The sequence below is a fragment of the Dufourea novaeangliae genome, unplaced genomic scaffold, assembly GCF_001272555.1.
Source record: "Dufourea novaeangliae isolate 0120121106 unplaced genomic scaffold, ASM127255v1 scaffold16, whole genome shotgun sequence".
Taxonomy (NCBI): domain Eukaryota; kingdom Metazoa; phylum Arthropoda; class Insecta; order Hymenoptera; family Halictidae; genus Dufourea; species Dufourea novaeangliae.
The window spans coordinates 2,113,581-2,129,592 of NW_015373891.1; the positions used below are offsets into that span (position 1 = coordinate 2,113,581).

At 34.3% G+C, this 16,012-nt stretch overlaps 4 protein-coding genes and 1 non-coding gene across 7 annotated transcripts; 4 read left to right on the top strand and 1 right to left on the bottom strand.

The window, feature by feature from the left end:
• Positions 1-222: 222 nt before the first annotated feature.
• Positions 223-1,660, top strand: LOC107188104 (soma ferritin-like). Its single transcript, XM_015576354.1, has 3 exons — positions 223-379; positions 506-730; positions 1,170-1,660. The coding sequence occupies exons 1-3, from the start codon at positions 281-283 to the stop codon at positions 1,353-1,355; spliced, it is 510 nt and encodes a 169-aa protein (XP_015431840.1). The 5' UTR covers positions 223-280; the 3' UTR covers positions 1,356-1,660.
• Trnaa-cgc lies at positions 971-1,042 on the top strand. The gene has a single exon. It is a non-coding gene; the product is annotated as a tRNA-Ala (tRNA).
• Positions 1,661-2,023: 363 nt separating the features above from the next.
• Positions 2,024-2,992, top strand: LOC107187733 (soma ferritin-like). The gene is made up of 3 exons (XM_015575898.1): positions 2,024-2,260; positions 2,356-2,547; positions 2,708-2,992. The coding sequence occupies exons 1-3, from the start codon at positions 2,024-2,026 to the stop codon at positions 2,990-2,992; spliced, it is 714 nt and encodes a 237-aa protein (XP_015431384.1).
• A 370-nt stretch (positions 2,993-3,362) lies between these two features.
• On the top strand, positions 3,363-10,753 carry LOC107187960. Of its 3 annotated transcripts, XM_015576179.1 has the most exons (7): positions 3,363-3,659; positions 3,728-3,922; positions 4,250-7,974; positions 8,041-9,119; positions 9,191-9,469; positions 9,547-10,164; positions 10,294-10,753. In XM_015576179.1, exons 1-7 carry the CDS (start codon positions 3,620-3,622, stop codon positions 10,394-10,396), a joined length of 6,039 nt encoding a protein of 2,012 aa, XP_015431665.1. In that variant the 5' UTR covers positions 3,363-3,619; the 3' UTR covers positions 10,397-10,753. The 3 variants fall into 3 exon arrangements, with proteins under 3 accessions (XP_015431665.1, XP_015431658.1, XP_015431673.1); XM_015576172.1 differs by having other exon boundaries at positions 3,363-3,922; positions 4,229-7,974; XM_015576187.1 differs by having other exon boundaries at positions 3,363-3,922.
• Positions 10,754-11,125: 372 nt separating this feature from the next.
• LOC107187742 lies at positions 11,126-11,689 on the bottom strand. The gene is made up of 2 exons (XM_015575910.1): positions 11,454-11,689; positions 11,126-11,360 (listed from the first exon to the last, which is right to left on the bottom strand). Exons 1-2 carry the CDS (start codon positions 11,687-11,689, stop codon positions 11,126-11,128), a joined length of 471 nt encoding a protein of 156 aa, XP_015431396.1.
• Between the last annotated feature and the right edge of the window lie 4,323 nt (positions 11,690-16,012).

Here is a 16,012-nt window from a genome sequence, read left to right on the forward strand (position 1 = left end):
ACAATTATTGTTATTATGACTATTAGGGTTATTGTTTTTACATTCAAGGTCGCGATTTCAGACTCGCGGTTTCAATCGATAAGAAGTGCATATTCGCGCATGCGTGCACCATAATCCAGCATCGTCTGCTTGTACACGATGCAGTATGTTTTGAAGGCGCAAGTCAGACTCATGACTCTTTTGTTTGTGTTGTAAATCACCACGAGACCAGTGTTACTCATCGTTGTGTGCGTTTTAAATTCACGTTTCCTTTTGTCGGTCAGTTTCAACAAGGAGCATCATGAATCGAATCAGACAGAACTTCCACGAGGAATGTGAGGAAGCCCTTAACAAGCAAATCACTTTGGAACTGTACGCGAGTTACGTTTACTTGTCCATGGTCAGTCAAAGTATCGATAAAGTGGCTATTTTTAACGCGACATTCATTTTTTGTGAAAACATTTTTTAATCGAAATGATCTTCCCTAGTCGTAAAACTGTCGTCTGCTAAAGTCGCTCTCTTCCAGTGTTATTACTTCGATAGAAGCGATGTCGCGTTGCCGGGTCTTCAGAAATACTTCAAACACGCTTCCGACGAGGAAAGAGAACACGCGATGAAATTCATGAGTTATCAAAACAAGAGAGGCGGTAGCATCCTTCTGACAGCCATTGAATGCCCGCCAAAGAATGACTGGGTCAGCGCTAAGGATGCTATGTCAGACGCACTTGATCTAGAGATGAGTGTTAACGAGGTGGATATTCATAAAAATACATTGAAATCATAAAAGTCACTGCTATCGCATAGTATTTTATTTTAAACGTGTTAACAATACACATATAAATATTTTAGTAGTATGTTATTAGTATATATTTAAAAAAAAATAGTTCTAGTTAGACTGCATTTGTTAATTTGACTAACATAGTAACTTAATATTTTCGAAGTTCAGTCGAATCGTTCGGTAAGTACAATTTTAGTACAGTTACTTTCAACAGGGGGTGTAACTCAGTGGTAGAGTGTCCGCTTCGCATGCGGAAAGTCCTGGGTTCAAATCCCAGCTCCTCCAGTCTTCTTTTTTTTTTCATTTTCTTTTTCAATTACGTACAGTATAGATGTTATCCGATCACAAAATCACAATACGATTATATTAGGTGACATACATTTTTTTTTTTAAATACTTTTACAATTTTCAGAGTCTTCTACAGTTACACGCACTGGCGTCGACGCACAATGATCCGAATTTCCTGGACTTCCTGGAGACTGAGTTCTTGCAGGAGCAAGTTGATTCTATCAAGGAAATCGCCGATCATGTGACGAATTTGGAAAGAGTAGGCGAGGGTCTGGGTGTATACGTTTTTGATAAAGAGTTTAGAGATTAAAATCTCTACTACAAAACCGATGCTATTGATCTGAAATGAGTTTATGCCTGTCGACGAATAGATCGTTCACGGATAATCGGACAGCATAAAATGAGAGAAAGAATTGTACGTTATACCGATTTAGAAAAAGGAAACGCCCCATTTAAAGAACTCGTGAGACGGTTAGGTGCTGTAGCTAGCATCAGTTGGAAAAGAATTGCCAATATTTACGTCACACCGTCAAATTACTTCGCAAATAAACTTTAGGAGCCTTCAACCGGATGTCAATTTCAAGAACGATTCGTAGCCACTAATATATTAACAAATATGGCAAATATTCTACTGTATTGCAGAACGTTGAGTAAACTGTAATCGTAATAAATAAACTTAATAATTACGAATTCTCGATTCGTGTTTTTTACCATGTTTACTATTACGTAACTACTGAGTATATACCGCTCAAAAAATTGCGAATCTGCGCCGTGACATGTAAACGTCAAAATTTTATTCGGTTCTGTAACAAACCTGTTAGTAAATTATATGTAATTGAATAAAAAAAATGCTGAAGCCATCCTGCTGTAGAAAAATTCTCGATAACGTGTTATCTCGTGCTCAAAAATTATCCAGTAAAAAGTAAGTTTTTATGTTATTGAGTAAAGGATTTGTTACGTCAGTCGCCGCTTGACAAAATGATTGATAATTCTTGGAGAATGTTCGAATTACAGTCACAGAAACACAATGCAGAAACGTTTTTTGCAAGATCGTACACCTCCAGTTGCGGTGAAAAACCTAATGAATGCATTGATAAACCGATGAAATGGCCGAGTGGAAAAACAGCTAAATTTAAATTTCACGAGGAAACCGAAGCAATATTGAACGCGCAAATAAATGCTGAACTGAAGGCATTTTATTATTATCTTTCTATGGTAACATTTACAATCCTTTTTATCTTGCAAATCTTTCTATATACCATACATATTATTTGACCACAAACTTCTGTGGTATTAATTATTTCCTCTAGGCTGCATATTTCGGACGCGCCGATGTTGCATTGCCCGGTTGCGAATCGTTCTTCATGCAAATGCATCACGAAGAGCACGAACATGCTCTCAGATTTGTAAATTACGTTAAAATGCGCGGAGGTTGTGTTAATTTGTGCAACGTGAAGCAACCCACCGATCAAGATTGGAAATGTCCCCTGCACGCGTTCAAAGTACATAATATTTTTAATAAGCAATATGTGGTCGACAGTTAATCTTTATTCCGGTTTAGTCATGCACCTTATCTTGCCAGTATTGACGTAATATAGCATTTAAATGTTCGAAATATATAAATAGTATTATCTAATTTCTAATATATGCGCATCTGTTTAGACGGCTTTGGAATTAGAAATTGAAGTAAGCGACAAACTAGTTGCTGTAAACGTCGTAGCGGAGAAGCATGGCGATTTAAACGCAAGTGATTTTATTGTTACTGGTTTTATGGAAGATCAAATGAAAAGCGTTAATGAAATGGGAAGATTCGTAGCTGTTTTATCTGGAATTGGTGATCAGGCATTGTCACGTTTTATGTTCGACAAAGATTTGCTTGAGAATCATGTTTCACCGAAATTCAATGTACTTCACACAAAATTGAGAACAAACGGAAATAACAATTAGTATTCCCGTTTTAGTACGAAAGGAGCTCGAAAATTAGATTGCAATTTGTATATCATTGTATAACATCTATTTTATAATATAGTGTATTCTGTACATCGTATTTTCTTCTTTAGTTTCAAACGAATATTTTTATGAAAATATAATAAATACAAAATATGAAACATGAATAATCTTACGTTTAATTGAAATATATAAAAAGACTATTAAAATTATAAAGTTCATGTGTGTTCTGAAAATCATCTATAATATTTTGTGTTCCACCTGTTTCTAGTGAAATTCTAGTGTCTAATTTCAGAACATATTGGTATCAATGAATACCAGCCATTCTTATCACATGTTGAAAACTACATTTATGCAGTATGGCGAAGTCAGGTGAAGTTATTGCATGCGTATAGGAGCGAAAATACACAACTACGATAAAATCAAATCTTGTGGTGGAGTTTCTTTGTTATTACTGTAGAAATCATCAGGCTTGTTAAAGTATAATTTATTTATTGCATATTCCCGTAAATAGAAAGATCATTATCGCGCAATTATTCATTGTGGTGGTATGTGCGTATACCAGGTTTAGATCAGCGAAAGAAATCATAGATAGATATTACTCACGCATAATTAATCGTACTTTTTATGGGAGATAATACGTTTCTGATTATCACGGATGGACGAGGTTAGTTGCATATGGTTCGAGGGTAAGTCTAAGAATGGCTAGCGATTTATCGAGTGGGTGTACCGAAGCAATTGAAGTGCTGGACGAGAAAGAAGAAGGTGAAATATCGTTGGAAGATGTGAGTTCTTCCGAGGAAGGACACCCGAATTATGGATACGGAACTAGAGCTTCTCAGTGCTCTAACTGCTTGTCAACGGAACACAATACAATGTGGTGCCCAGCTCCTGCCAAGTTTTATCGTCCTAAAGGCCCTAACAGACGAGGTAAGTCTATTAAAATTGTTAAATTTATTAAACTGGCAATTGGAAACAACATATAAAAATTAAATATCACATCAATATACGCTTAGATTATATTTAATTCATCATTTTTAATTTATAGATTTAGAATTACTTTAGTTTGTATATAATTTTATCTAATTATACAGTTTCTTAGAAGTACTATTTGAATACTAATCTAAATTTTAATATATTATCCAATCTGTCTGTTCTATTATTTTTTAATATAAAAATTAAAGATGTTTGATAAATGCATTATCATCCTCTGCATATCATGTCCTAATCAAGTAGAGGTTGACCTTGTTCTACAAGATGCAGTCCAAGGAAAAGAAAATCGTCACCAGGTTAAAGAAACAGGATGTTTTGGAGCCAAGCATGTAGCCTCTACACTTCAGGAAAAAAACGATGACCTTGTGCCTATCTCAAGTGATAGTGATATGGAAATCGTTGGTCTTGCAGATAATTCTAAACAAATTGTGATACGTTCATCAAAAGTTAAAATGAAGAAGAAGAAAAAGAGAAAAAGAACTCATGCGTCTATATTGACAATTGATGATTTAGTTTCTTCATCCACTGTGGATATATCTGTGTCAGAATGTGTTGGTACATTAAAACATAATATAACAGAAACTAGTTCTTCGAGGTCACACCATAGAGAAATAAGTCCTCCTCGTAGACCTAACAGACCAAGAGTACCTTCGAGGTCACCTCCCAGAAGGCATAGATCACTTGTGAGACCACATTCTCCTTTCAGGAGATCAAAATCTCCAGTTATGCATGCTAGATCACCACCAATGAGAAGGTCTCCCAGAAGGCTGAAATCTCCTAAGCGTTCACCATATCGATCACCAGGGAAAACAATACCAAGAAAAACATCTCATATTGATTTGATGTCTTCATCTCATAATTACACCGATAACCATAAATTATTGAAAAAAGTTCGACATTTAGATTCAATAGGAACCCATTCATTAGAACAAACTCTGAATAAAAATAAAGAGCATGCTTCCTCTTTAAAAGAGAAGTTATCACATATGATGAAAGGAGTCTGTGACAATAATAGTGATATAACAAACTTCTCTAAGGATGGGTCCAGTACACGAATAAATAAAACAGAACTTAATGATCCAGATGACGAAGAAGACATAGCATTACTAAGACAAAAAGCACTAGAAACAAAACAAAAGAAATCAAATAAACAAAATGAACAACCGATTACTGAAATTATGAAAAAAGTAAGTACTTGTCTAGATGATGATCAAGACGAAGAAGACTTGGAATTAAGAATGATTGCACTTCGTTCAGCAGTATTGAAGAAGCATCAGAATAGAGTTCAGAAAGGTATGAAGTCGGGGAAATATAAGAAATCTAATGTATCCCGGAGTGAGAGTCCATTTACTCAAAGCTTTTTGGACAGTATTCCTATACCAGGTGAAGAATTATTGCACTTTGCATCGCCACCACATACTCCACTTCCTATGCATGAAAATAATCACACAGAAGACATGGACATAGATACAGATGTTGAAAGGGAAAAAGAAAAATTACCATATTCTCCAACAGATAAAATTACTGTGAACATACCTATTGACACAGAATTATTAGGTATTCAGCCATCTGATGTATCATTTATCAATCTTAACGAAATTAATAATAGTCCAAGTTTTCATGCATCTGTACCATCTAATCAGGATGATCAGAAGTCTTATCAGGGCAAAATAATTGAAAACCGAAGTTACTTAACGAATGTTGCATATTATGCAGCATCACAAAATACATTTTATTCTACACCAAATACAAATATGCAATATTCACCGACAAATACACCAGAGGCCACTAGAACTGGCTATACAAAAGTACATAATCCTCATGTAAATGTTTTCAAAAGTAATAATACTTCCAACTTTGTAGATAATAATTTAAGTCAGGAGACACCTTATTCTCCAACTGATACTCCTGTGTATGATCCTGATTTATCCCATGCACTTTCACAGACTCTTGGGCCAATTGCTACGTCAAATTCTTCCTTAGCATCTATGGGTTCTTGCACTTCGAATGTACATGAAAATAATGAACAGTACAATCATATATCAGCAATACAGCATACAGAAACAATAAAACAAATAGACAATACAAATATTGATGAACATTTAGATGATATAGAAACACTTTCTATGAATCCTGCTGTTGGTTCTGATGCAACATCTTTAAGAGGGTCAGTATCACCAGCCAGTTCATTGATAACAATCGATGATCTCCCTGAAACTGATGTGGATGCAAGTCCGTTAATTGACTCGATTAAAAACGGAAAGAGTATAGAATGCATTCCTGAAAATGTAACAGAGAACATAAAAAATACGATACCGGAACCCCTTTATATGAAGGGAATACCAGATGTTACCAAAGACATAAATAAAATACCAACACTGATTAGCAGAACACTTGTCCCTTCGTCAATTTTAAAAACGAATAAACAGTTGCAACAAACCTTACCTGTAAGGAAGACTATAATACCGCAAGAACCAACCTTTAAAAATGCAGAAATGCAGCCAGTTACTTTGAATGATGATGCGACTACAAAGACAAATACTTGTTTCAAACCAATGAAATTGATGTCGTTCCCGCAAAAATCACATTCTGTTTTAACAATACCTACTGCATTTCACGATTCTTTATATGAAGATCACATTAACAAAATACCTATCAATGAAGATGGCTCACAGGTAGAAAGTAATAATAATGCAACTTTGGTACAAAATAATGAAACTGCGAATGCAGAATGTCCAGGTAAAACTTGTGATAATATAAGTCAGACACAAAAGAAGAAAAAATCTGCAAAGAAGGGAGTGAGAAGAAAAAGTACTGGTAGTATACAACTGGTTACCAAAGAACATAATACAAAAGCTACAAATAGTAAAAATGTACATATGTTAGATAAACAAATAAATAACACAGCTGAACTTGCAAAGTGTAACAATATAGAAGATAACACAAATCTAGTTAACTTAGAAACATCAAAAGATGGTGTTAATAAAAGAAATCGAAGTTCTTCAGAAACAAATGAAAGCAATGTACAGCATAAAGATACCTTCTCTGGTGATGTAGCAGAACAAGTAAAAAATACAGATGATAGAAGGCAAAGTTTAGATGAAGATGAGGAAGCACTAAGAGCAATTTTATTAGCTTCTTTACCAAAACGAACGAAAATAACCAACCAAAATCTGTCAACTCCAAGCACAACTGTGGCTGCAATATCAAATAGTACCAATCAGATACTTACAAATACAAATCAAACTGTTCCCAAAGTTGCATTGTCCATAGCTGACACAGTAAATGTAGCAAACACTAAGAGTTTAATATCTTCATCCAACCAACATGCAAATTCCGTTGCTTCCGAGAATGATAAAAATCAATCGAATTCAAAAGAAAAAGTAAATAATACAATTGCTTCAGAAGAAAGTCCACCTAGCCAAACTGTTAAGACATTACCTACCATCAATTCTGGGAGGAAAAGATTAAATCCTACGACTAAGGGTCCACAAAAGAAAGTTATGAAAAGAATTCCAATTCCAGCAAGTACGAAAGTTGTAAACAATGCAAAGAAGTACCAAAATACAATGATTCAAAAGAAATTAAATGTACAAAAAGCTGTGCAATACAGCAAACAGAAGATAACAGAAAACAAAATTGTTACTAAAGTACATTCTAGTGACAATAAATGGTCAGCCAACACAAAAATAGTGCCTGACACACAAAAAATAGTGATCAATTTAGAATCCGACACAGAAAGTGATTCTGAATCTGAACAGCATGCCAAGAAAATAGCAGCTTCGATCAATTCAATGACATCGGATAAACATCAATCAACGGCGAATCCTACAGCTGAATTCGAAAAGAACTTAGATCAATTTTTGCGAGCTGTACGAAAGAAACAAGAATCTATGGCAGCTGCAAGACCAACTCCAATATCACAGACACCTAAAAGAGATACAGCATTGACAACAAAACTGGAAAATTCGTCCAATCATACACCATTGGTAAGACTTGTATATTATAACATTTTACTTTGTATAAGACATTTAATCACTTGAACATAATTACAGGCTGTACGTCATTTACCTGCATCCCAGCAAGAAGAATATCATCGATTGAAGCAACAGATTTTAGAACGAGAAAAACTGAAACTACACAGAACTACAGAGAATAACAGTTCAGTAAAGAATACAAATATCCAAGCATCATCAAAATCGGTGCCATCCAACAGCCCAAATAGAGAGTTACATTCGAAAATAAGTCAAATTGGATCTACAAAAAACCAAAATTTAAATACACAACTTAATAAAGAAAATTATTCGAAGAATTTAGATGTAATAAAACATACAAATACCAATAAAATAAATAGTATGGATAAGGAAGGAAACACGAATCCAAGCCACGCAAAAATAATATCAAACTTAACGACAAATCTTAACATACGCATATCCAATGAAAATAGTTCAAGCAAAGATGGTAACAGTATTGGAAAAACTGTACAGTTGCCATGTAAAGTATTTGAATCGCAGAATGAAATCGCAACGAAGCATATAGTTTCACAGGGCTTGAAAATTCTGTCCACGGATGAAGTAAATCGAAAATTTGTACAAATTCAAGTCAAGAGTGACACGAATGAACGAGTGGTAACAATACATGATAAAGTGACCTTAAATAACGAGACAGTAATTAGTCAAAATGAAAATATTTCTGGAAATAAAGATACTAGTAATAAAAGTATAGGTGATCAAGATATCAATCAACCTGTGCAATCCGTTGAAAATGAAATAATTACATCTAATACTCGCGGTAACAACGATACAGTTGATTCAGATGCGTCGACTGTTATTTTATCAAAAAGCAGTCAGACAATAGAAAAAGAGGAAAGTGTTGATACATCAGAATCAACAATTCGACTTTCACAATATGAGGGAGATAATAATAGGTCACTAAGTTCCGTCGCAGACAGTAAGGATGATAGTTTTTCATTGTTTAATAGTAATCTATTATCAAATGACAAGAAGAGTATAGAAGAAAATTGGGATACGATTAAAAGGGACGTGAAAACGGAGCTAAACACTCTGATGAATCTTTCACGAGCGGAACAAGAACGACGTCTAATGGATACTGAACAAAAATTAGTTTTGAAACGGTATTATATACATCAGAAGTTATTCATTGTAACGTAGAATAATTATTTATTTATATTATCATATTGTATAGGTATAATATTGTGACGGACTTGGCAGAAATGTCTGGTAATCTTCGTGAGTGGCATGTGGAACGGGATCTTCAGACAAACTTAGTTGCAGAAGTGAAGAAACTCAGAGAACAACTGAAAGTAGCTGAGGAAAGATTACAACTGCAGCGTAATCGTATAAATAGTATAGGTCCTAAGGTAGTGTCGGCACATGCGAAAATCAATACAGGCCGGCAAGAATGTTTTAAACTTGCAAGGATTTGTTCGAGTTTGGGAAGTAGAATTGTAGGAAAAGAATACAAGTACAGTATAAGTGGATATGTTATAATGATTTCGAATGACAAATATCATCTTTTAAAAAACGTTATTTATTTTTTAGAGTACCTGACGCTGGAGCACAACTTGTAGATAGTAGATTAAAAGAAGTGGCCAATCACACGCGGGAACTTTCACGGAAGAAAGTACCATCTATCAGTCTTTCTGAAGCATACGGCTCGGTGAGGTTAGAAGATACTGTATCAACTGTCCATTCGGATCTGTCACAAAGTAAAATCTTGTTAGAAGAAGAAGAAGAAGACATTGTAAATAATGTTGATACAACAATCTTAAGTAAGAATGATGACTATTTAACGGAAACAAACGAAAGTGAAGATACTGCACCTGCAGAAACTACTGTAGTAAATATAATAGAACACGTGACAGTGAATGACTCGTCCGTTAATGATAATGAAGATAAACCCCAAGAAAACAACATGCAAGAAGAAGCATCTAGTAGACAACTGGATTTGTGTAGTGCCCCTGTTACAGTTTCTAGTATTCCTCCCTTAAAAGACTCTCAAACACCGGACCAGCAAGAATCATCGGAAAACAATACGTCTGGATTAACCGCCGAATGTAGCAACCAAGGCAGGACTTCTGCGAAACCGGAAGTGGAACAGCAGATCAAGAAGATGGTGTTACCTTATGAATCAATATTAGTACACTTCAAAGTGCCAAGGTGGGTTTTGCTGTCTAAATTTTTCAGCGGTTTTCCCGTAACTGCTTTTTAGATGTACTAACTCCTTCCACATTCAAATGCTACAAAATTTTTTAGCATTTTTTTGTGTTTTTTGTCATTCTTAACCAGGAATACGAATCCCAATGGCGTCCTTTGCCCATATGATCTGATGGGAACGTGCAACGATGGGGAATGTCATTTCGTTCATCAAAGAGAGAATCAAGCCAAGTAGCATATAGCTACTAAAGTGGCATTGTTAAGTTATACGTAAGGTGGTTTTAATCTTTAATCATAAGATTCAGAGGGCTTTATGAAATAAGAATCCAATCAAGCCTTTCATTTAAATCGATCACAGTTTTCAGAAACTCGTCTCAACATCAGAGCGGAGAAACTTTTCCTATTCTAAGTGTTGTTACTCTTCGAATTACAGATACTGTTTCTGACGAAGCAATATCCTTATATGGGTAGCATAATCCTGATAACAACCGAAGAAGTCACACCTGAAGATGGTAAGTTCTCTTCATCATGGCAGGAGTTTGTGCACAAATTAAGATAACCATTTTATTATGTAAGAATCTTAAATTTTAAACAGAACAAAATTTTTAATACTGTGCTATTTCAAGCTTATATTCTATCAAAAAGTTTAAGGCAGATTCGCTGCAAGTGTTTATTTTTTACATACTGTAAAAAGTGTCATATAAACAGCAAGTAGTTAGTGTGGTTAATGTAAGGAAAGAATAAAAGAAGAAATTATTGACCGATTGTTGAAGACAGCCGTAGAACAGGCCAACATCGGACATTGCAACAAATATTCATTTCATACTTCTATATAAGTTACCTCGTAAAAAATCTTGTACCTGTATAATAAAAAGATTGATATTTTTTTTTAATCGTGTATTTATTCTTTTACTCTTAATTATGTAAGTTTCCGCCCTAGATGTACGTTAGGTCAGTAGGTTGCCTAAACTCCGTATTTATCACCAGGAAATTCTCCTTGCGTTTTATATTTATGCCAAGGAAATTTGCCTTCCGCTCTGAGATTGTCCCAATGATCAATCCAATACTTCGGGCATATAGTCGTGAAAACTTGTTTGAACCAGGCACACGCGTCCGAACCTTCCCCTAAAATATGTTCACAGCGATAGAAATCGGTGTACATTACCCAACAACGTAACGTCTGATTTTGTTGCTGAAATCTAAGCGATAGACATTTAATGTAAATCAGAAGATTAAATTTATAAAAAAAAAAAAACCATATCTCCGTCATTATTATTATCAAACAAAGTTACCGTGGATCCGTTCCAGGAACCCGAATCACTGATTTACTGAGTACGTCTCCCTCTTTACCCTTGAGACACGGATCATCTTCATCTACTTCTATAGTTATTTTTTTCTTTTCTTTTTTTTCAATTTGCTCCGAATTCGTATTAGGAGGTTCTTTCTTTACAGCATCATTGTCATTCTCTGTATATGCGTACCTCATTCCATCCGCAACATGACTTTCGTTCATTTTTGTGGAAGACATTGCTTCTCAAAATCATATTTCCATCCTCATATGTAAGAAAATGTATTACTGTTTGTAAAAATATTATTTATTGACGAAGTCAGGGTGAAAATTACTCGAGCATAGAAATATTTCCAGTAAAACAATTAACATAGACTTGAATACTGATATAAGACTATTTTATCGAAACTTTCGATAATTAAAATATTTACTTCATTGTTTGTAAATATGATACCTGCCCTGTGTCAGATGATTTTTCTTTTATCACTGTATGTTTATAATCACTACCTTATGGAATAGATTTATCATCATTATGGAAGTTATTAGTGCCACATATTTTGAAATTTGTTAATCTTGAGATTTTTTAGCGCCTTCTGCCCTCTACGTTATAACAGAAAAAATGAGAGTGCTCACGCCCGGACATCGTTGTCCTCCATTTGCCTCCGAGTATGTATGTGTGACCGAAAAATAGTTGGAGTGAATATATTTCTTAACAATTTTCATCTTAAAAAATTGCTCCCAATTTGTTCCCTCGGAATCTAAAATTGCTCCCATCGCAACTATTACATGTAATAAGATATTCACACATGAAAAAGCAAAAATTTCTTGTCTGCAAAATAGATAAGCCGTCTTTGTCCTATCTGGGATGATATTGAATTAACAGGACATTTTCATTCGATTCGATCTTCGATGCAACAACATGAATCATCGTGAGATGTCATTCAAAAATTTTAACCGCAGTTAATGTTTCCCTGCTTTATCGCAACTCAGAAAAAATTTGACGTAATTATCAAATAGAAACCACAATGTGCGTGATCAGGATATGGACTCTGACCGCAAATTACAGCGAATAAACGAATCGGGGGGAGGGAGGGAGGGAAATCGCACTAAAATGAGAGTATATCAATGGTGTTTTCGTTGTCCCTTGCGTCAGTCGTTAATTTCTACCTAGACATTGTTGATCAGCCGCGTAGAAAGGTGACAAATCGTAATAAAAAGTTAAAAATCAAATTTGAAATGGCACCTCTGCGTCTCGTGATCTTCGCGCTTCTCCTGATGGCTCTGATAATTGGAAGCGAATCTAGGCCGCTGACATTTCCGCAAAGAACGCAAACGAAACGTTGTCCACCGGGGTACAGAATGATTCGTAACGTGGGATGCAGGAAAATTATATCAATCTCATCGCGTCACACGGTAATTTGAATAAAATTCATACTAATTCTTGCAAGAAGAGGTATAACTCTCAAGTTTTAACTAGCCTTTGTAATTTAACAGAACTTGGGAAGTTGAACTCAGTGGTATGACTTTTTTTATACATATACAGGGTTGTTAATAAAAGTGTGGAACAATATCAGGGTGGATTCTACATGCGAAACTAGGACGAAAATGAAGAATGAGGAAATTGCGTTTGAGGGTTGTTTCCGAGTTGTTAAAAATACTGCCAAAATAGGTGCAAAATACGTCTGATGCTAGGAGTTATTCTACATGAGTGGCGCGCTTTTCATTTGTTTCAAGCCGTAAAAATTACAGCATGAATTGATCCTGTGTATCACAGATATCCACATATTTGCAAAAATTAATAAATCCGAATGTCAAAATTTTAATCTATTTTATCATTATATTATGTAATAAAAAGGAATAATCATAATAATAATAATACTAATTTAGTGGATCGATAGTACGAAGTGAATCTTTGCTATTTCAAAGCGTACCACTCAATACAGCCTTATTAAAATTTGAGAGTTATAGGATCTTTTCTTTTAAAAAATTTTAATTAATCTAGTCGTGATATATATTATTTACGTTTCGTTACAGTGAACTTGGAATATAAAACATCCGTGCAATCATTTAAGAGATATTCGCGTTACATCAACGCCCAAAGCATTCATCATCAATATTTTTATTCAATATCTGATATCGTAAAACCCGTTTCTGATGTATAGATTACTCCTTTACAATTGTAAATGTCCATGTTATAATACATGTAAAATAAATCATAGTTTATCGAATGAAATCTTCATTCCAGTTTCTTGCATAATCGTTAATTTTTATATCAAATTGTCCTATTCAAATAAACCGCCTATTTATCAATCGTACCGATACGTGCATCGATCTATCGAAATGTTTATGATGCAAACAAGATGGCTGCCTCCAGTGTTTAAATTACTGAAGATGGAATAGGTCTTTGTATACTTATAAAACTATTTCATCAATATTCAATTAATACATGATATTCTTATATTGATTTAACAGTGATATTTATGTACCATATTGATAAAAATATATATATACGTTACATAACCTATTGAGTACTTTAAATGCACATCAAATCTTATTGAGAGAATATTTGTAGTAATTGTTGTTGTCAAATTAAGACATTGAATTGTTTGAATTTAAAAAATACCCTATAAAATAGTATAATGTTAAGCAATCTTTATATTACATTCATTTAATCTAATGCAAGAAAAACTTCCCAAATTAAGGTAAGCAAACTTAATGTATTTAAATTCTTGGTTCTAGGATGTGACATAAAAACCTGAATGAGTAGCATGGTCTGCACTGTAACAGTGTATGAAGAATATGTCGTAATGTTTGGAATGTCTAACATTCATGAGTGTATGATTCACAGACTGCTTCATGAACTGAGGAGTAAAGTGAGAGCAACAAGAACTAAGTATTTTGGACGAGATTAGGAAGTCTATTAAGCAATTTTCCTAATGACGGAACTAATTAAAGTACTATTTATTCTTAAATCTCTATCTTCTTATGTGCACTTCTTGTATTTGAGTTCTTTAAGATAATTAAATTAATAAATAGAACAAAGGAACGTTATTGTTTCTCAAGTTACTTAAAAGACCTCATATTATGTTTGGAAATTTTTTTTTTTGCCAATAGCTTTTATAGTTAATTAATTACCGTAAAAGCTTGTTATCCTTTTCGACGATGTAACTCCTATTGGCGTACACTGTAGCACCTGTCATAGACATCTCACCCCTCAAACAGACACGTCCGCAAAGGGTTAAATCACAATTAATAATAAACCGAGTTATCTGAAAAAGTCCTTCCTCCCTGTATAAATATATCCTGAATACTTTCACAATCGTTATTGCTCAAGTGCGTATGAACTCACGTTGATCCACGACAACGGCGTACCGAATTTTTTTCGCAAACCGCTACCTTGAAGCCTTGCATTATACAGAGCAATCCTAGAATAGTTTAATCTCGCATGCAAATTAATACACCCACGCCCCTGCTCGACCCCGTAATCATTAAAATCATCTCGACGAGCGAGCAACTTCACCATCGACGCATCGAACGATCAAACTTTCATATCTTTCCTATCAAATTGCGCAGAAAATTTCATTACCACAACGCTACACTCTTTGGATCATTGAGTCATCCCGTAAAATCGGGCGATAAAGCTCTTTGATGGAATCATCAAGAATGTTTTTATCTTAAATAACGATCGTGTAATAAAGCCGGTACTTCCGGAATATTTGCAGTCGAATAAAAAAATTTTAAAAGGCATTGATAATAACATCGTTTTCTGTTAATACTTTTGTTAATAAGTAACATGTTTCAAAATCTTAACGTACAGTGCAAAACAATATTTTTAATAAATAATATTATTATAAGTATTATTATTAGATTAACATTAGAAAAACAGTTTTACTGTAACTACTAGTTCGTTATTTATCGTGAGCAAACGCATCGTTCATAAGAAAATATATTTTAAAAAATGTTTCAAATACACTACCGACCAAAAGTATGGGATCAGGTCCGGGTATTTTAAAAAAAGTGGAAATTAATAAAAGTAATACGCTAAAACTAATTGGGAAATAATTTGCATACGTACTTAATCCGTAACAAAATAATAACTTCCTGTTGCATCAATTATGACCTCCAGTCCCATACTTTTGGCTGGTAGTATACTTTCAAAATGGCTAATAGTTCTTGATTTTATGAAGAAAAAAATGTTTTCATACAAGATCCCAAAAAGATGCAATAAGCAGATTAAAACTGCACATTACTGTCAATCAAAATATCGATACAAAGACGACACAATGCAAACTGTTTTTTCTTCCCCTATCATGTAATGTATTATTATACAAACTCCTCGGTAGCAATGCACATTTTAGTACATACTGCACCATACCGAATGCAATTCAAAGATTTAAAGAAGCTATTAATAAATAAATGTATCGCCAAGTTAGTAATAAATGTAAAACCTTTTCCAGAACAATCTCCCCACGAAGATTAAAACTGCGTTAATAAAAGAAGGAAAAAAACTACGACAGGAATCTGCAAAGCCCTAGTACATAACACCGAATGCATCACTTCCGG